Below are 21,193 nucleotides of genomic sequence, written 5' to 3'. Positions count from 1 at the left end.
TATACACCACAGATAAAGTGCTAGGAGTACATATGTTCTTTGAAACACATGTATGATTCTTAAGAACTGAAGTTTTATGAGGTCCCATTTATCTATGCTATCTCACGAATGGATTAAGAAAATGTGGTATCTATACACAATGGAATTTTATGCAGCCATGAAGAAGAACGAAATGTTATCATTCGCTGGTAAATGGATGGAATTGGAGAACATCATTCTGAGTGAGGTTAGCCTGGCCCAAAAGACCAAAAATCTTATGTTCTCCCTCATATGTGGACATTAGATCAAGGGCAAACACAACAATGGGATTGGACTATGAACACATGATAAAAGCAAGAGCACACAAGGAAGGGGTGAGGATAGGTAAGACACCTAAAAAACTAGCTAGCATTTGTTGCCCTTAACGCAGAGAAACTAAAGCAGATACCTTAAAGCAACTGAGGCCAATAGGAAAAGGGGAACAGGAACTAGAGAAAAGGTTGGATCAAGAAGAATTAACCTAGAAGGTAACACCCACACACAGGAAATCAATGTGAGTCAATGCCCTGTATAGCTATCCTTATCTCAATCAGCAAAAACCCTTGTTCCTTCCTATTATTGCTTATACTCTCTCTACAACAAAATTAGAAATAAGGGCAAAATAGTTTCTGCTGGGTATTGAGGCGGGGGAGAGGGAAGGGGGTGGAGTGGGTGGTAAGGGAGGGAGTGGGGGCAGGGGGGAGAAATGAACCAAGCCTTGTATGCACATATGAATAATAAAAGAAAAATGAAAAAAAAAAAGAACTGAAGTAAAAAAGATCAAAATCTTGATAGAAAAATGGGCAACAGACAGTGACAACTCACACACATGAGAGATATATTTGAAAAGGTGCTCATCTTCACATGGTAGAAGTGTGAGTCAAACTATAGGGAAAAACCATTTCTTTTAGTATTCACTGCTAAGAGCATCAACCAGTGATACCTAACAAAGCTATTAGGCACAGTTTTCCACTCAGCAATCCCACTCTAGAAATTTACCCTAATCTGTACCTCCAACAAGTAAGAATGTACTTGCACAATGTTATCAGCCACCCATGCATGACTCTTGGGAAGCATGTGAGTATCTGTAATTGAAAATAATGGGAACAATCTAAATGCCCACACACCGGAGGGAATGAATGGACGACTCTGCAGAGGTGGAAAGGAATGAAAACTCTCCAAACTGACATGGAGAGATTTCCAGAACATGTTAAATGAAAACAAGAGAATGCATGTTCGCTATTTTGTGAAAGAACAGGGAGAAATAAGAAAATATGCATGTGTTTGCTCATCTATGCCCAAAGAAATACAAGCTTAATCTAGAAACTGCTGAATTGGCTGCCAACAGGGGACGGCTGGGAACAAGGTGAGGCAGAAGCTGAAAGGGAGTAAGTGAGTGGCATTTATCTAATATGCCTTTTGTATAGTTTTGACTAGCACAACCATATTTCACACACTCAAGAGAAAAATTTGGAAAAACTCTAAAATGTAAACCAAACTGAAGCAAAGAATCTAACTGTATTTCAAATTAATACAATCCACATAACTTGCTCAGAGACGTTTGAGTATCTACCCTTAGGCATAAAACAAAGAACTATAAGAAAATACTGAATTGTTATAAGTAGATTTATTTCTCATAGTAGCATGGGATAGCATTGTGGTACTACTCTCTGTGCATTATGAGGTTGAACAAATACATAAATATGCATGGGTATGGGGCCAGATTTCTTACTGTGAGAGAAAGGAGCTATAAAAATAGAAACAGGGATAGACAGAAGGAATCTTGTGGTGGTATCAGTAGGAAGAAGGAAAGAAGGAAAGAAGGAAGGAAGGAAAGGAGAAAAGAATAAAGGGAAGAAGGAAGGAAAGGAAAGAAAGATGGGAGGAAGGAAGGAAAGAAAGAAAGGAGGAAGGGAGGAACAAGAAAGGGAGGAAGAAGGAAGAAAGGAAGGAAGGGAGGGAGGGAGGGAGAGAAATATGTATATACTACATACATACTTTAGGGAGGCCTAGAATAGTGGTGTTTTAGTAACAGTGATCATTCTTAGCACCCAGATTTTCGTTTCTAAATACTACCATTTTTCACTAAAAGAACCTAGGTTCCTTGGAAAAGAATAAGTTTTCTGGGCTAGTGCTGAAAATGTATGAATTTTGAATACCTTATGGTATCTGATTATTTCAAGATTTGAAAATGAAGACTAGTTATTAACAACCTTAAGTCATACTGCAATTTTCTAAAGCACAGTTTGCATCACTCCACAGCAAGCCTAGAGAGCACAGGCAAAAGTCTGTCAGAGACCACCTGGCCCTCCACCCACACCCACCTGCCACCCATCCTCTCCTATCAGTAACTCTTATGAAGTGATAAAACCTTTCTCCTTTAGAGGAAAGCTAATGCCATCAGTAACAGAATGCAAAAGAAAGGTAATGATGCCTCACCAGGAAGCGGGCATTTTGGATAAATCAAAGTGTAGCCTGCCAAATGCAATGGTGTACCTATCTCCAACATGAGTGAATATACTGAGTGCTGTGTGGGAAATTGAGAACCAGTTCTTTATTCTGTGAAGAAAAATGGGGCTGTATGTAATAAGTACAGCTAGTCATGCTCACTTGCTGTGAGGATATAATGGGGAAATATGTGCCTTTTGAAGAAAGAAAATACAGAAACCCAAGCACAGACACAAGTGTCAGTATTTAGCAAGAAGTGACAAATATTGGAGAAATTTCCAAGGTACATGCAAAGAGATATTGGAGGATCTGGAGACTTATGCAGGTCCCAGGACACAGCTGATACCAGCATGGGTTTATGAGTACCTTGAAAGAAGCCAAGTTCAACACAATAAGTGCAATGTTTATAAGGAAGCTTTGTGAAAGGACATCAAAAGTTATTATGGCTTTTGTTACTTAAAAAATTGCAACACTGGATTTATGTGCATTTCTAATCCTGATTGAATAGCTCTAGCCCTTATGTGAAATTATGTTAACTTGGCTTTCAAATGCTATAATTCTCAAAAATTATAAAAATTGTAAAGAAATGCTTTAAACTAAACATTAAATCCTTGAAGACTGGAGTTATCAGTTAATTATACACTAATAGCTGCTGGATTCCTTTTGAGGAATTTTAACATATTCACAGTGGCAGTTTTGTTATTCTAAATAATTGAAACAGTAGAGAACTATATTCCTCTATTCAATTTGAGATTAGCTACTTCATGTCTTTAAAAAACCCACTACATATTAACAAAAACAAAACCAACAATACAGCCGTACAGTTCACAGAGGGTGCTATGTAATTAATCTTTTCTCTCTATGTTTAGAACATGAACATTTTACCCACTAAGATGCTTTACTTTTACTTGTTCCCAGGGTACTTGGAAATCTCTTCACAAGCAGGCTTACCACCAAAATTGCTTCTTATGTTAAAATCCAATTTATTTCCCCTGAATGGCAAAGGCAAGAAAAGGTGCCAAAGCCAAAGAAAATGCTGTACATTAAACCCAGGGCATTTTTACAGTTGAGAAACTAAATAATAAGCTTGTTTTGATTTTTTATTCTACTATAAGCTCTCACCCTTGTATTTTATAAGCCATTGCCAGCCAGCAATGGTTTTCCCAATTTTGTTTTATCAATATATCTTATATAGATTGATTTATCCAGTGTCATTTCATTTTAAGCCATTAGAAAACAGAGACTGAGTGAGACAGTGCTGTGGTGAATCCTCTCTGTCCTGGATACAATTAGAGACAACATATGGTGATGTGCATAACTTATGCCTAGATTTGTTTTCTAAAATATTATAGATTGAACTGACAATTAGTGAAAAATTACTGAGCATACAACATCAATATGTGTGTATATATATAATATACATGTAGTGAAAGTTTGTGTCATTATTTTTAAAGCTTCCAACACTTAAAAATTCATAAATTTAACCAAAAATTATAGCATAAATTTCACACTTTTAAAGTATACAATTCAGGGCTGGGGATGTAGCTTAGCTTACTGGTATATCACTTGCTTAGTATGTGTAAGGTCCTGGGTTCTAATCCCAGCATTGCAAAATTAAAAATTAATAAGGTGCATTATTCAGTACATTTTTTTGCTCATGTGTGTGTGTATGAATTCTTTAGAATTTTCTATTATATGATCACATCATCTGCAGAGAGACAGTTTTACTCTTACCTTTTTTTAAAATTTATTTTTCTTTTATTTTTTATTGCCTTGGTTAAAACCTCCATTACAATGTTTGCCAAGAGTGGCCACTCATTTTGTTATTGATCATGGGGGGAAAGCTTTCAGTCTTTCACTATTAATTGTGATGCCAGTTGTGGGTATTTGGAGATGCCCTTTACAAGATGGTGTTTATTCCTAGTTTGCTGAATTTTTTGCTTATTTGTTTTTCTTCATGAAAGGATTTTGGATTTTGTTAAATGCTTTTTCTGTGTCTATTAAGATAAACCTGTATAGTCTTTGTCCTTTAGTCTATTCACATGGCATACATTGATTGACTTTCAGAAGTTAAACCAACCATGCAGTCTTAGGATAAATCTCATGTGGTCATGATTCATAATCCTTTTTATATTATGAGATTCAGTTTAGTAATATTTCAGTGTGGACTTTTATGTATATTCTGTTTCTCTAGAGGACCCTGCCCTAACGGAGTGTCTGAGGACAGGGAGATGAGTATATGACAAGTAAAAATGCTCCCAAGATTCAGCTGCTTTTCTTGTCTCAGCACTCCTTGAATTGGTAAACTTCCTGAAAAGAGTCTGAAAAGATGACTTTGACAATTTTTGTCCATGTTTTTGTTGTCTTTATTGAGGAATATATACTTGGAGAGCTTTACTCTGCCACTCCTGCTGCTCTAATTTCTTATTTTCAAGTTGAAATTAGGCACACTTGGAAGAGCTAATATTTTCTCCCCACATTCCAGCACACCATCCAGTGGACCCCATCCAGGAGGCTGCCGGAGAAAATAAAACCTCCCCTCAAAAACACTCAGGCAAGATTTACGTAGTATTTCTGAAGGTCACATCGCATGGCTGCACAGGATTGTGATGGCTCCTTCTGACTTTTCAGACCCTCTCATGGCAGTTCCATTCTCCTGGGCCAGGGGAGCAGGATCACCTGACATGTCCCCTATTCTCATGCTCCCACACCCTTCAAGCCTTCTTTCACAGCCCCCTTTTCCATTACCAGTGCACCTGCCATCAGTCCCTCTGTGCCCTGCTTGCCAACAGGAAACAAAGCTTCACATAAACACCACTTTGATGAGCTCACCCCAGAGTTCAGTGCCTCCCACCAACCTCATCTTGTCTCCTAGATAACATCTGGTCTTTCTCCTGTGACTGTCCAGGTTTTCGTAATTAGGACCCAACTTGACCTGGAAGCCAGACAGCAGTTCTGACTCCAGCTTAGTTCCGTGGAACCTTAGGTACCTATCTCACAGATATACAGAACAGCATTGAGCACCCACTATGTGCGTAACTTACAGTTCATTCAAGGAGATCTGGATGAGTAAACCTGCAGCTACAATATATCCTAACAAAGAACTGGGTAGGAGGGTCGTTGAAGAGGGCCTCTGAGAATGTGCCTTAGAAAAACGTGAAGGACTAGAGGACAGAAAGAGCCGTGGGCTCTTTCTTGTCTGTCTACTTTTAGTACAGTACTCACAAAGGTTCAGCATGTGTTATAGTGACAAAATGGTTATGTAATAGGCTTTCCTTACCAAATGCAGGAAAGTGTTGCAGGAACCCTGAGACTCTGCGTTCACTGGAGGCCATAATCTCTGTTGACCTTGTAGCATTTGCTTCCTCACTATTTGTTTATTTATTAGTTGGCAGTTCTATAGCTTGAACTCAGGGCCTGTGCTTGCTGGACAGGCACTTGAACTACACCCCTAATCCCTTTTAGCATTTTTTAGATAGGGTCTTGTATTTATGTCTGGGCTGGTCTGGATCCCCATCCTACTATTTATGCTTTCTACATATCTGGGATGACAGGCATGCCTCACCATGTCCAGCTTTTTAGTAGTTGAGATGGGGGTCTCACAAACTTTTTGTCTGAGCTGGCCTTGATCCATGATTCTCCCAATCTCCACCTGCCAAGTAGCTAGGATTATAGGCATGAGCCATGACATCTGGCTTGTTTCCTCACTGTTAAAGCAGGCATGATCCCTGTCCTGCCCATTCTCTAGGACTGTGGTGGAAGATGAACACAAAGTACATGTATACATTCTTTGTGAAGTTTCTTACTAATATTAGTTGTTATTAAAACAACTGGTATAAATAAATACAAATAGTAAATAAAAATTATAAAGACACTCTCATTTTTATTACTTATGCATCTCAAGTCTTTTTTTACTCCTTGGTGGTACTGATATTTGAACTCAGGGCCTTGTGTTTGCTAGGCAGGAGGAGCTCTATGTGTCATGCCCCCAGCCTTTTTTTGCTTTAGTTGAAGGGCCTTGTGTTTTTTTGCCTGGGCTGGCCTGGGAGCATGATCTTCCTACATATGGCTCCTATGCAGCTGGGATCACAGCTACCCAGCTAATTGATTGAGATGGGGGTCTCACTAATGCACTGCCCAGGCAGGCCTTGAATTACTATCCTCCTGATCTCCATCTCAGATCTTTTTTTTTTTTTGTGGCAGTACTAGGGTGTTGAACTCAGGGCCTCACACTCGCTAGGTAGGCACTCTATTGCGTGAGCCACTCCAGCCCTCAAGTCACCATCTGAACACTGGTTTGGGCGATTTAATGAGGATAAATAATATATATCAGTTGAGGGTTTTGTGAAGAAACTTTTGTGATAGAGTTCTGTGAAAACACGGTGAACACACTATGAAAGCTGATATTTTTTTTACCTTCAGAACTAATTTTACTGATTCCTTTATGCTTCATTAAAAACAACCACAGAGGGAAAGAAAACCAGTTACTTACGCATTGGTTTTAACTGTCCAAGGATGGAATTTTCTCCTCTGCACATAGTTCTGAAAATGTGTAAAGAAATAATAGTGAAAATTTCAAAACAATGAATCCCATTCCCAGTGTCTGTGGATATAATACTAACCCAAGTGACAATGGAAGAACTGCTTCTATGACAAGATCCTTCATATATTTTTAAAAACTAAAATCATATGAACATAGCTTTTGTAATGTTTTATAATGTTACTAGTGGGGTAAAATCGTTGTTTTGAGGTGGGTACATGGAAAAGCTATAAAACTGATGTCAAATTTCAGAAAGAGAAACTGCCTTTTCTTTAAAGATGGGCCATGAGTGAACTGTCCATCTTACAAAATGTGGCAACAGGAAAGATAGATTTAGAATGCCTCGGTACATAAGAATACTTACAGATTGCCCTGAAGTGCAAAGGGCAAACTCTTGGCACAGTAATTTAGGAATTAAGCAAACTATCACACTGGATTATCTCTATAAAGTCATCAAAATCCTGTCAATGTGAAAAATACAGTCTCAAATAACTGACTCTGTTAATGGTTTTGTTTCTTAAGACTCTGAGAATAGTTGATGAATTCTAAAGACTGAAAAAAACAAAAAGTCTATGTGCCATCTGCTTGCTCTATGAAAGTAATTAAAAATACAGTTATGCCTGGAAAATGCTGATATTATTAAAGTTGATGCCAGCAAATAGATATATTTTTGCATAGTAAAAGGTTATGGTTTTGGTTGCTGAATGAAAGCCAAACATGGATTTCATTCAGCTGGTTCAAACTCAAGAAAACATTCATAGGAAATAATTACAATTGACAATATTCCAAAAATAATATTATAATAGCAAATGAAACAGCTGAAATCCAATTAAACTTTATGTTAGTGACTTAAATAATTAATTGAAAAGCTTTGTTTGTCCTATTATATATCAGATAACATTGAAGTGGGGAAGTCTTCAATTCATGTATATAGACCAAAGCACAGTTAAAGTCCTTTCAGACTAACTCGGCAAAATTACCCCAGGGAGCAGGTTATCTTTACTTGAAACCCTGGCAGATAAACATACAGGTTTGAAAAGTCAGCAAGCAACAAGAGGACTTAAGCCTCTCCCAGAGGCACTCAGCCTTCACACCCTGCAGACCCCCTTCCCCCAAAGAGTTCAATTAGAAGGAAAGAGAACACAGACGCTTTAAAAATAGGAGCTATTTAAAGCAGATCTCCAGGCTGTAGTCTCTGCTCTGTCTCATTAAGAGCATGACCCCGTGTGGGGCTTTTTGGTATCTCTGGTCACAGACCTGATAACTGGGAGTCAGGCTCATGTCCAGGCCTGTACACTCACCTCCTTGCTTCTATCCTCTTTTCCAAGAGAGTGACCCAGGAAGAAAGAAGGTCAAGGGTGGTTTCTATCAATCTTCCATGCTTCCCACCTCCAACCCTCTCACAAGGCTCTGTGGCCAAGGCTGAAGGCTAGGGGGATGCAAGTGTGCCTTTCTGAGTGAATATGGAGACTTGAATTTTTTAAATAGCAAGCATAAGACTCACCACTTTTTCTTAAATTTTAACAAAGATGTAGTGAAAAGTTAAAATTTAGGCTGGACACCAGCAGCTCATGCTTGTAATCCTGTCTGCTCAGAGGGCAAAGACTGAGAGGAGGGCAGTCCAGGCCAACCTAGGCAAAAAGTTCTCAAGACCTCATCTCAACAGAAAAAGTTCGACATGGTGACGCACACCTGTCATCCCAGCTACTGAGGGAGGCTTAAAATAGGAGAATCACAGTCCAGGTCAGCTTTAGCAAAAAAGGAGACCCTATCTCAAAAATAACCAAAGCAAAAAGGGCTGGATTCATGGCTCAAGCAGTAGGTCCCTTGCCTAGCAAGTGCAAAGCCTTGAGTTCAAATCCCAGAACTGCCAAAAAATTCTAGGAGCCATGAATTTTCATTTTCTAACAGAAATTATTATTACCATCCTTATTGGAAGACTTGCTACCTAAGGTACTCAAACCATACTATTTTAGGCATTTGATTTCTTGTTTTTTACTTACTGAAAAGAACATGTAAGATTCAATTACTATTTAGTGGCTTAAAGATAATTTTAATCAATATTACATATGTATAAGTAATGATATAATAAAAAAGGACTTATATTTTAGCTCCTTTATACTTGCCATGTGTCCTAAGCATCATTTATGATTTTAGGCTCCCTTTGAATTTTACCAACTAGTAAACAGGCTAAGATTTGAAAGAGCAACAAGTGAATGTTCATTTGTCTGACCAGCCACGTAAAGAAGGCTCAGATCCAGTTTCCATGCTCGAGTGACTGGAAGCTCAAAACAGACCATGTGAACTCGAGTACCTGTAGTTGAAGTGCATTATTGCCTGCAGAGCGTTTCCTCCACCCGTGGAAATGTCTCCTTCAAAGCCTGGCAAAAGTGGTATTATAATGTATGCCCGGTATCTCTGGCCTTCCCTGCAAAAGTCAGAGACACAGAAATTTACCAAAAGAAAGTCAGAGGAGACACAGAAATTTACCAAAAAAAAGGCAAAACACAGGTAAAAATGACAGCCGAGAGTTGTGGTTTTAAAGGTTGGGTGAATAGCTTCTCACACGACATTCTACATATTTCAGGTCTTGGGAGTGCTGCTAGATTGGAGGCTAGAAGCCAGATCCAGGCTATCAATTCAGAACTTGAACCATAAGCTGAATTTGGCAGTAAAGTGGGAATAGCACTCTCTGTGTCTCTGCAATATAGTCCTTTGCAGGGCAAAATTCAGTGTACAAAAGTGTACAAAAGCCCATGGAGGTGGGCTGTGATGAGTGGGTTATAGCAAAGTTTTGAAAAAGATGTTTTATTAACCAATAAGTTATACAGAGAGAGTTACATCCATTCTGGCAAACAGGCTGTCCACTCCTAGGTATCGAGTAACCAAGAGCCCACACCTGGGTTTCAGGGGTAGACAGGCACTTAGGATCCATTATAGAAAACATCATTGTTAGCTGGGTGTGATGGCTTACTCCTGTAATCCCAGCTACTCGAGAGGCAAAGAACAGGAGGACTACAGTTCAAGGCCAGCCTGGGCAAAAAGTTAGCCTCAACAAAAAAGCTGAGCATGGTGGCATATGCCTGTCTTCCCAGTGATGCTGTAGGCATAAGTAGAAGGACTGAGATCTAGACCAGTATGTGTCTGAAAATTAACTGAAGAACTTCAGTGGCAGAGCACCTGCCTAACAAGAGCAAGGCTCTGAGTTTAAACCTCAGTGCTTCTCACCCCACCCCGCAAAGTCATCATTGTTTAGGAACTCTGAGTTTCCAGCCACAAAATGTTATCTGGGACGCTAAGAATTCGGAGTGAGTAATGTTTATTTTTAAACCTCCTGGACTTAACCATGCAGTGGACCCCTTGCAGGGAGTGGGTCTCGCCAGTACATCTGAGAGGTCTATATTCACACAGAGGTGTTGCTACAGGTTAATTTTCAAGTCTCATCCTACTTAAACGTTCCCTAATACTGAATTTCAAGGCTCATCTCCTAAAGAACTAAATTTTTCTTTTGTGCGGGTGTTATTAGCACTCCAAGAGCTCATATTTCATTGCTGCAAGTCTGAAGGTTGGTGTCTGTATCAGGCATGTGCAATGCCTGATGTTGGCTGACTGCCAACAGGGTGGAACCTGGAAGCCAGTGAGCTCCGCCATGGTGCCGGGAAACAAAGAATCTCAAGGAGGTTGCTGTAATGGCAAGGATTAATCACTAGATGGCAAACACACTTTGAGTTGGAGAGAAACACAAAAAATGTAAATCAAGTTCTCTGCTTAATAAGGATAAAAGAAAAACCCTAACATGGGAGACGGAAGAGTGGAACGAGCTCTTTCCTCTAGCCAGCATGAAAGGGCCAAGTGAACTACCCCGGCCATTTAGAGTGGACACCATTGCCCCTCCAGAATCATCTTCCAGCGTGACCCACCCAAACTCAGCCAGTGGTGGGAGACAGGCCCTTCGCTCCCTACTAATGAGATGTGGCTTGTCAGCTTTGAGCCAGGAAAGGACACACTTCTTCCAGGTCACCTTAGTGGCCACCTCCCCTGTCACCTGAATCTTCGGTCAGAACTGGGTTACTCCTAACTCTGCCTCCCCAGTGCATGGCCAGGAAGTCTATTTGGTACCTTTTCTGATGGACATGTTATATACACACCGGCTGCCCAGCTAAGGCATGAACCTCCTGAATCACAGGACGGATGTCCACAGAACTTTCTGTTTTCGGCAGTGCCCAGTACTAGTGGCCCTTGCACTCGGTGTGCACTCAGGACTGTTTCCCTTGAGAAAGAAGGGTCAAGCTGGAAGAATGTGTGTTGGCGAGAAACTGCTCAGAAGAGGTTAAGCTGCACAGAGCTTCTGTTCTTTAATTACATTTTATTTGAATTTTAATTGTGGTGAGATACATATGTATATATATATCTCACCACAATTTTATGATATATAAAATTTGGCATTTTTAAGTGTATAATTCAGTGCCATTCACAATGTTGTGCAATCATAATAATTTACAAAACTTTTTTATCACCCAAACAGAAATTCCATGTCTAGTGTGTGATAATCACCCCTTTCCCCCTCCCCATGGCCCCTGGTAACCTCTAACCTACTTTCTGTCTTTATGAATTTGTCCATTCTAGATTTTGCATGCAAGTGCTACCATGCAATATTTGTCCTTCTGGGTCTGGCTTATTTCACTTAGCATGACCCTCTCAAGTTCATCCATGTAGCACATGTCAGAACTCTTCCTTTTTACGGCTGAGTAATATTCATGCATATCACATTCATCTGTTGATGGGCACCTGGGTCATTTCTACCTTCTGGCTATCATGAATGGCACTGGGGTCAATGTTGGTTGGTAGTATGTGTTTGACTATTTGAGTCCTTGTCTTCAGGTCCTTTGGTATATATCCAGGAGTGGAATGGTTGGGTCAGATGGTTCTTCTATGTTCAGAATTTTGAGGAAATTCCAAATAAATTAGACTTTCTGATGGCTAACATGTATTCCTAGAACAAATTTAAGGAGTAAAAGATTACATGATGAAACAACTTCTCTTTTACTCCTTCACCTCAGCCCCGTTTCTCCTTCCTCAGGGCCACTTTTGTCACTAGCTCCCCCAGTGTTCTTTCAGAAGTACTCTATGAGTTTATAAGCAGATGCATTCTTCCTCCTGCACTAACGTTAGCATTAGAATATTTTTCTGAACATTATTTTCTTTACCATTTATCAATGTGTCATGGAACTCCTTCCACATCAGAACATAAAGACGTCAGGGACGTAGTATTCTGCCACATATCTGTATCCTAAGCCAGTTCTCCCTTCATAGGCATTAAGACGTTTTCTAATTTTTTTTTTGCTATTTTGAAATAACTAACTATATATATACATATATATGCTGATCCACATAAGTCATTTTTGACCTTTGTTGGAAAAATCTTAGACATGGTATGCTGGTCATAAACACTCAATCTTTGTGATGCTGTTATAGGAGATAGCTTCATTTTACCCTTGTGGGTTTTGTTTGGCAGTACTGGGGGGTTGAACTCACGGCCTTGCTCTTGCTGGGCAGGCACACTGCCACTTTAGTCACTCTGCCAGCCATTTTTGTGCGGTAACTTCTGAGATAGGATCTTACTCTATGCCAGGGCCGACCTGGACCATGATTTGTGTACAGCTGGGATGACAGGCACATGCAAGCATGCCCAGCTGTTGGTTATGATAGGGTCATTTGAACTTTTTGTCCAGGTTGGCCTTGAACCATGATCCTCTCTTGATCTCTGTCTCCCAAGTAGCTAGTATTACAGGCCACTATGCCTGGCCTATTCTTGTGTTTTTTAAAAGAAAAAATGACTTCAAAATGGAGAACATGTATGTAGAATGTTAAGATACGTCCTGTAAAAACCTTACACAGCATTCTTGCAAACTGTGGTTTACGAGTCTCACAATTTTTGTTATTTTAGGGACTCTCTGAGCTCTATATCCAAACCTTGGCTTCTTTTTTTGTTTTGTTTGTTTTTTGGTGCTACTGGAGCTTAAACTCAGGGCCTACACCTTGAGCCACTCCACCAACCCTTTTTGCGATGGGTTTTTTTGAGATAGGGTCTCACAAACTATTTGCCCAAGACTAATTTCGAACTGTAATCCTCCTGATCTCTGCCTCCTGAGTAGCTAGGATTATAGGAATGAGCCACGGGCGCCCAGCCAGACCTTTGCTGTTTTATGACGGAAAGTTCAATTTTCTGAATGATGAAAATGTTAAACTGTGTTCAGCAAACCAGCAGAAACAACTTAGATATCACTGCTACTGAAAAGGGGCTCTGGAATTTCAAACCATAAAACTGTGGTTGAATGGGAGCCAAGGAAGAGAATGTTCTATGTGACAGGATGTCCAATCTCCCTCTATTTGGTTCACAGAATCCCAGCAGCTGGGGGTCTAATCTCCTCCAGAAACATGGCACCCACATAGCATTGAGGTTGTGCAAGTAACAACCATCAGTTTAGGGGAAGAACCTGGGCCCATAATGTGAAAAATTATTTATGGTCTGAAAGGCAGGAGGGCAAAGAGCCATGAGTCACTACCCATCAATTAGACAAATGCTTTATCCACTTGAGTTCAGAACAATTTCATAAAATATTCATTCTCAGGCTTCTTGTTAAAATAAATTTTTCTCTCAAAATCCATGAGCTTGTGTGGCAATGCTATGTGTAAGAGCTAAAAATTGGAAATAAATGTCCAAGAATAGAGAGAGGCTAACCAGCTTATGTTACAGCCACTCAGTACAACGCTCATCTTGCAGACATTAAAAATGACCACTGGGAGTGCTCAGGAGAGAAATACTTCTGGCACTGTGTTAAAAATGGCCTCAATGCCAAGTTATTACACAGTACAAAAGTGGCAGCTGATATCATGAAATAGTAAATCATTTTTCCTGTTCCGCACCTGGAGCTCTGACACAGGCACTGCTTGTAGGGTGGCACCCCACAAAGCAATCAGGGCACAAAGATGTCAACTTTTAGGTGGAGAGAAATACAGATTCTGTGACCTGATGCTGAAGTAGAAGGAAGTAAGAGTGAGATGGTGTAGAGATGCTATCCTTCAATCTTGAGAAAAATTCCAGGGAAAATGGGGCAACCCCACTTTTTTGAAGTATGAGGATATGAGAGCCATAAGGCTCTCAGCCTTGGTTCCAGGTGAACCCCCAAAGAAAACAGCGCAGTCCAGAAGCCCATGTGAAGTGGCAGCAGAAGGAGAAATGGCACAAAGGCAGCTCTGAAAGGAGAAGGCCAAAGTCCCCAAGTTACATGAAACAAATGCCAGACCAAGCATAAGAGAGACTGACACTAAGGCTTGGAAGTCCCTTCCAAAGATCCCTGGCCCCTTAGATCCTAACCAAAGATGGGAGTGCAAAGGCCAGGGAAGCAGGGCAAAGCTCAGACAATGAAATATGGAGGAGAAATAATAAGAAATCACTGAATTTGGCCACATTTATCAAGAAACACCTAAATGAAATTTCCCATAGAAACAGGACCTAGAAATTCAAGGTAAGTTATAGGAAAAGAAAATAAATGACAATTCAACAGAAAATTGAAGTATGTATATTTACATGGACAAAAAAAAGAAATATAAAAAGAGAAAGTGAGTTTTAGGGTGGTTACAGTGTGGGATTCTTAAAATTAATATTTTAAAGTTTTGTGATTGCTACGAGGCAGCTTGCTCCGTTAAACGAGGGTACCAATTCCCTGTGTAGCTGGGTCAGCATGGCGACAGGCCTCTACGTTCCCCTTCCAGCTCTCTCTTGCAGATCCCTTTCTTCCCTCACCTCTGTGTCCCTCCTCCCTCTCCCATGAGACCCCATTCCCTCACCCCTGAAATCCTTCTCCCTCACTCCTAGACCCCTTCTCCCTCACCCATGTCCCTCCTCCATGATCCATGGGACCCCTCCTCCCTCACTCCGTCTCTCTCCACGGCATGAAGGTCAGAAGGAGAGACAGATATGCTCACAACTGGTTCTCAGAGTCCATAAGAAAACCTAAAGAAGCTTCATATGCTTCTCTAATGGTGAGACTTTTTCTTTTTGAGAATTTGAGATTTACAGGTCAAATTTCATTACTGTAAACTCCAAGAACTGCTATGAATTTTCTCATTGTTGGAGACTTATGTTCAGAAGTAAGAATAATTGCAGTTGAGGATTAGGTTTTTTGTGGAGAGAACGTTATAGCATGGTGGTATCAGTTACGTTGGACCAGGATCTGTAGATTCTTGGTGGTTTGGGATATAAACCTCTTAATTTTGTGTTTGAAAAATCTCTTAAAATGCAGTAAATCTTTCTGAGTTTCAGCTTTCTTGTTTGTGTCTGAGGAATTGCTAAAATTATGACTAGTTCACTAGAAATGTCGATCCTATTTGAAACTGATTTTTATCTAGTATGTGTGACTTTATAAACTGACAGTATATATCGTGCACAAAAACAATAGTACGTACTGTGCACAGTAAACTTTTCTCATTGTTCATCTTTGAAGATGGCAAGCTTTCATATGGAAGAATGTTGGGTTAGCCAAGTGTGTTTGACTTAGACTTACCCTGAAGTTGATAACCTTCGACAGACATATCCCTTAGCGCCCCCAAATAAGATTCTACAAAACCTTTGGTTAAGCTGTTTCTGTTTTGTCCCAGCCACCATTTTCATTCTCTCTCTCCCTCTCTCTCTCCCCACTTTCTCTTTTCCTTCCTGGCTCAGGCTCAAAATGATTGCTGGCCCCTGCCCTGTGCTAATTTTTACATATCTTTATCTTCTGTGATGACTCTTTATATAAATTTTGGAATAAAATAAAAGGATTAAAATGATCTAATTCAAAAGTTCTCCTGCCATAATCTCCTGTCATCTGTGCCCCAATGTGACCTCTTTTCCAGGAATTTTGTAGAGCTTGGAAGACATCCCACAAGAAAGAATGTGGAACTAGCAATTGGCATAGTTAAAATGTCCTTCATGCTTTTTATACTAACTGCAGCTTGAATTTCCTCAAGACAGTGCTTCTGCAACATGCCCAGCAGGTCTTTTTAACTTGGTACAAAATTATAGGATATCAAAAATTACAGGATATAGATATATTTTAAATCTATAAAATTCAACGTACCAAATTTTTTTAAAAAATAAAATATTTATCAGATTTTATTATTATTATTTTGGTGGTACTGGGGTTTGAACTCATGACTTCAGGCTTTCAAGGCAGGAGCTCAACACTTGAGGCACACCTCCAGTCTGAATTTTAAATTAAAAAAAAAAAAACTCATGTTGTCTGAGAAGCTTAACGCTTGCAAATTTCTACTTCCCTAGAAATGAGGGATGCTTGTAACTTAGTGGTGAAGAGCACAAGGTCAAGTCCCGAGGGCATGGTTTGTGTCCTAGTTCCCTCATCAGTAGTCCTGAATGACTGTGTAAGTCACTTGCCCCCAGCTGCTTTATCTATAGAAAGGGAGTAAATATGCATCCGAGCCTAAGAGGTTGAAGATTGAATGAAGTAATGCATGCAAAACACCTGTTATGTGGCAAGACATAAAAATCTACCTGGTAACATCTTTATTCAATTGATGAAGAGTGATTTCCAATTAGGAAGCTTATACACCTCACAAGAACAAAGGAAATAGTGCTAAAATTAAAGCCATTAAAATGAAACTGAGCCCATATAATGCTTCAGAATACCTTTTATCTTATAACGTTTGGAAGTGTGCTATCAAATCAATAATGGGGAATCCCAAAATTGAACCCGCTGTAGCTCTGGCAGGACACCCCTAGGTTAAGAGTGAATGCTTCTGTTTTTAAGTTTAGCAGGGATTTATTTAGCATTTTAGTAGAGCAGGGAAAAGAAAAGGAAGAAAGATGTGCTTCCCCTCACACACACACCCCCAACAGGAGATGGGAGCAAGAGGCTCCCTGGACAGAGAGTTTTATCCTGCGTCCATACCTGCCCAAGGGCCAGTGGTGGGAAGCCAAAGCAAGTTTTTCTTTTCTTTTTTTTTTTTTTTTTTCAAAGCAAGTTTTCCTTACTCTGCAGTATTCATCTCATAATTTAAAATAGGAATGTTTAACATCCTTTTAATTGAAACTTTTGTTTCTGGCATAAATATTAGTTCTGTGTTGGATGTTAGCTTCTCCATGCTTGCTTGCACCTACAGCGTGCAGCATTATTTCAGAGGAGGAATGTTCTGGAAATGCTACAAGAATTTCTTACATTGATGGGTGCTTTAGAATTTGCAAACCTCTTTCATATAAAACCATATTATGTGATAGTATTCTCTTTGCTAGTGAAGAAACAGTGTCATAAACAAACCGATAAGGACTCAAAAGGTCACAACTATGCGGCTAACAGATCTGGAGAGAGCCCAGGTCTCGGGACATCTGGTCCCAATAATGTCAGAGTTCACAGTGGGTGCTCCACAGGTCACCCAGCTAAGAGAAAACTGCAGCAATTTCACAATTCAGTCAGTCACAGGTGACCTGAACAGTTTTTAAAGTCGTGTAGTTTAACGCAGTTTAATGGTATATTTTTCACTGCAGTTTAATGTTCTAACACAGAGACATTTAGTCAGCTGTCTGTTTTCCTTGAAGGTGTCAAGTTTTGGGTGATAACAGTAAAGTTTTGGCTGATAGCAGACTCTCATTTCTTGACTTCTATCAAGGCAGAAAACTTTTGTGCATCAGATTTCCACAAGCAAAGAGCTGGGATCATCTTCAAAAACCATTACTTCATAGTTCATGGTGCTTTAAACTGACTCTACATGGATCAAGTGTCCTATTCCATCTCTTGGCTTATTCAAACATGGTATGAAACAGTTGATTTTAGACTGTGGGTTGTGATTTCCCTCTCTGGTCACCAGTCACATTTGAGTTGTCAAAGGCATGTCACAAGTGGGTTGGGAGCTGATCTCAACTCAGTCAGTTTTACTTATTAAGGCAGACACATTTTCTACAGTGACTCTCCCAGCTGCTCTCAGTTCAATGTGCAGTGAGGCTCCGGGCCATGGATCAGTACATGGAGACTTTGCAAAAACCTGTTTCTGTAGAGAATTATGGCTGTTGAGAAGAAACCAGAAAGAAGTGAGGGGGGCAGAGAAATTGCTTAGGAGAACTGGTGTGAGGCTGAGTTCCAGCGCTGGCAGAAAAATAAAGGCTTAGCCCAGTTGGGGGAGTTGGCAATTTAAAGACTCAGATCCCTTCAGGGAGGGAGGGACCTGGACGAGGGCCCATGTTCCCTGGTCAGGCCTGGCTGACTGCAGACTGTCATTTTCCTCCATCTGCTTTGTGTGCATTCTATTATTTTTCCAACAGCTAAATTATACTTGTTGCTAAGAATGTGACTTTGGCAGAAAAATTCTGAGTCTGGGGAGAGTAGAGAACAGAGAAGCCTATGAAGAAAAAGAGAAGTAAGCTTGGGCGTGACACGTCATGGCCTCTAATTAGAGAAAAGGAGACGCCTCACTGCAGGCAGCTTGCAAGATGAGCTTTCTAATTTTGCCTTGACCTTGCCTAAGAATACAAGCTCACAGATTTCAAGTTATTAAGTGAAAAAATATGTTACTGCTGCAATTAACATAAGAGGGGAATGATGATGTGGGGTGCAGAGAAAGGGAAAAGCATTAAAATATGTTTCAGGATGCCCATGTGTCCGCTGAATTCCTGGCACATGAACCATCACGAATGTGACTGTCAGAGAAAGCAAGACATTGAGAGACCGAAGCTCAATGGCACACAGTTAATCTGAAATTCGGTGGACTCACTTATTTTCTACATAGTACCTTGAAATTGCCAGAGTATTTAATGTGCCCTCTGAACCTCTAAGCATGAAATACAGTCTTTGAATCTTGTGACAGATGCTATCTTACCATTCTCTTTTGTCATGGATCCTTTTTCTTCCAGGAGCAGATCATAGGATCCCTGGGAAATGTTTAATCAGAAAATATCTTAAAGCTCCTTTTTGTTCTTAAATGCTACTATTTTATGATTTTTAGAAGATCTCCAGAGTTTTATAGACAAATTAATGTTGGATAAAAATATTTTTTAGGCTCTCAAACACTGAAAATCAAATCTCACAGGTACATATTAAGCCATACTCTATGGCAATTAATAAGGGAGATAAGTGAAGTTCAAGTTCACCCTACTGTACTGACTAGCTGACCACAGTTCCAAAATTCACAATTCACTGCTCAGCCCAAGGAATTCATTTGCAAACTTAATGTATTTTTGTGACTTACTTAATTTCATTAAAAAAGGTTTTTTTTTTTCTATTTTGCCAAATGTGTTTCATAAATAAAGCAGAGGCCCTGCATCAATGAAATGCAAGAGTTGGCAGAAAGATAAGGTAATGTTGTAATTCAGACATAAACTACCCCATACTAGTGGGAGGCTGGAAAGGATGCAAGAAATCCCTGTGTGCACATCTATGTTTAATGTAAACATGGCTATTTTTAAGTGATTTCAGAAACAGATCTAATGGTGACTTTCTTTAAAATGTACATGAGAAGAGAAAAGCACAGACCATCATTGCTTCTCATAGCCCTACATGCTACTCCAGAGGAGAATTAAGCAAACTTAGCTGTGCCCTAGAGTCACTTTAGACCCGTTATAAAATGTGAGTTGTGAGTGCCTGGGACTCATTCTAGGGAATTACGATCCAGAAGCCTAGAGTTGAGTAAGCTCTCTGTAGTTTTGTAAACGTCCAACAGGGATTAGGATGTGAAGTCAAGTGTGAGACCCACTGTGCAGACGGGATGCTGTGCCATGCTGCCAAGACCTCTTAGCATGGGGTCAAGATAGAGTGTTGGCTGCTGACTACCAGGTCACAGTGAAGTCCTGCTACAAATATTCCCTCCACAGGCCAAAGGGTCTTCCTTCTCCCACTCCCGGGGATCAGTATGCACCCAATAATTGGTCGAAGTGGAGAGTGAACCACAAAGGTCCAACACACTTGCCTCAACTTGGAGGAAACCCTGAATGTTGAATGGGTCTTTATTATTTTCCAAAATGGAAAATTATTATTAGCTGCTTTTAATAAAAAATGTATCTATTATATTGACATGCATTGCTTAAAAATACGTTTATGAGAGTAGAAATCAAGTCTAGAACCCACCTTAAAAATGCAGGATTGAATGTGATCAAAAGACATTATATGCAGGTGTGGAATTTTATGATCAGCCAGGCATGGTGGTACACAGCTATAATCCCAGTTTCTTAGGATGTGGACAGTGAATTCAAGGCTATCTTGAGCAAAGTCAGTGAGACCTTACCCCAAAAACAAAATAAAAAAACGAAAGGGCTAGGGACATGACTCAAGTGGTAGAGTCCCTGGGTTCAATCCCCAGTACCCCCCAAAGGAAATATGATAATGAAACCCATTATTTTGTACAATCTATGACAATAAAAATCACAACAGAGAATGCAGCATTGATAGAGGCAGTACTTTTATAACATTTCCTTCACGTTGTGAATTTTCTCCAGGATTCTAGATGAATTAATTTGTATCAGGTTTAATTTAATGCATTTATTTCCAGTGGGGATTTCTACATGACTTTAAAAGTATTTATAATTGAAATCTTTCCTGTAGTTTTAATATTTTTGGGCTTTGCAACTGTGCATTCTCATCACACTTATGTAAAAAGGTGCCAAATGGGTCCTCCTTCTAACCATCTACGAGCCAGATTTCCGTGGGGTTTGAGGTCAGAAGTCCATTAGGCTCCATTTGGTCAAAAGGTCCCATTGGATCAAAGTCCAGAGACTGGGGCTCAGAGCTGTTTTTGCTGATTGCTGAAAGTAGCCTAGACAAGCCACATAACTTTGTGAATCTCAGTTTCTTAATTCCGAAAACTGGGACAGTAACAACTACAGGTATTGGACCTACTCTCATGAGTAGTTGTAAAGATTCATTAAGATGATGTAGATATAAACTGTGGATCAGATAAAAATGTCGATAGTTACTACTGAAGATGTCTTTAAGTCTAAAAATTTCCACATATTATGTGAAAGATATCAAAGTACCACAAGACACTGCAAGTCAACAGTTTTAATTCCCAAGTGATTGTATATGTAAACATTCTTTACTATATGTACAAAATGACTTAAAATAGTGAGGGATAATGGTTTTGTTTATTTTCTTACTTTTACAATCAGCCATAAAAAGAAACAGTCCCAGGTTCCAAAACAACTCT

General features: G+C 39.8%; 1 protein-coding gene across 6 annotated transcripts in view; it reads right to left on the bottom strand.

The window, feature by feature from the left end:
- Pld1 (phospholipase D1) overlaps positions 1-21,193 on the bottom strand; it is a 197,817-nt gene that overhangs the window by 29,175 nt on the left and 147,449 nt on the right. For all 6 annotated transcript variants that reach the window (XM_074073779.1, XM_074073780.1, XM_074073781.1 and 3 more), the window contains 2 exons: positions 9,321-9,434; positions 6,959-7,008 (listed from right to left, as the gene is read on the bottom strand). In XM_074073779.1, the coding sequence (XP_073929880.1) occupies positions 6,959-7,008; positions 9,321-9,434 (164 nt within the window). The remainder of the gene's footprint in view (positions 1-6,958; positions 7,009-9,320; positions 9,435-21,193) is intronic.

This window comes from Castor canadensis, chromosome 5, assembly GCF_047511655.1.
Source record: "Castor canadensis chromosome 5, mCasCan1.hap1v2, whole genome shotgun sequence".
Classification (NCBI taxonomy): Eukaryota; Metazoa; Chordata; class Mammalia; order Rodentia; family Castoridae; genus Castor; species Castor canadensis.
This window is presented reverse-complemented; position numbering and strand designations above follow the sequence as displayed.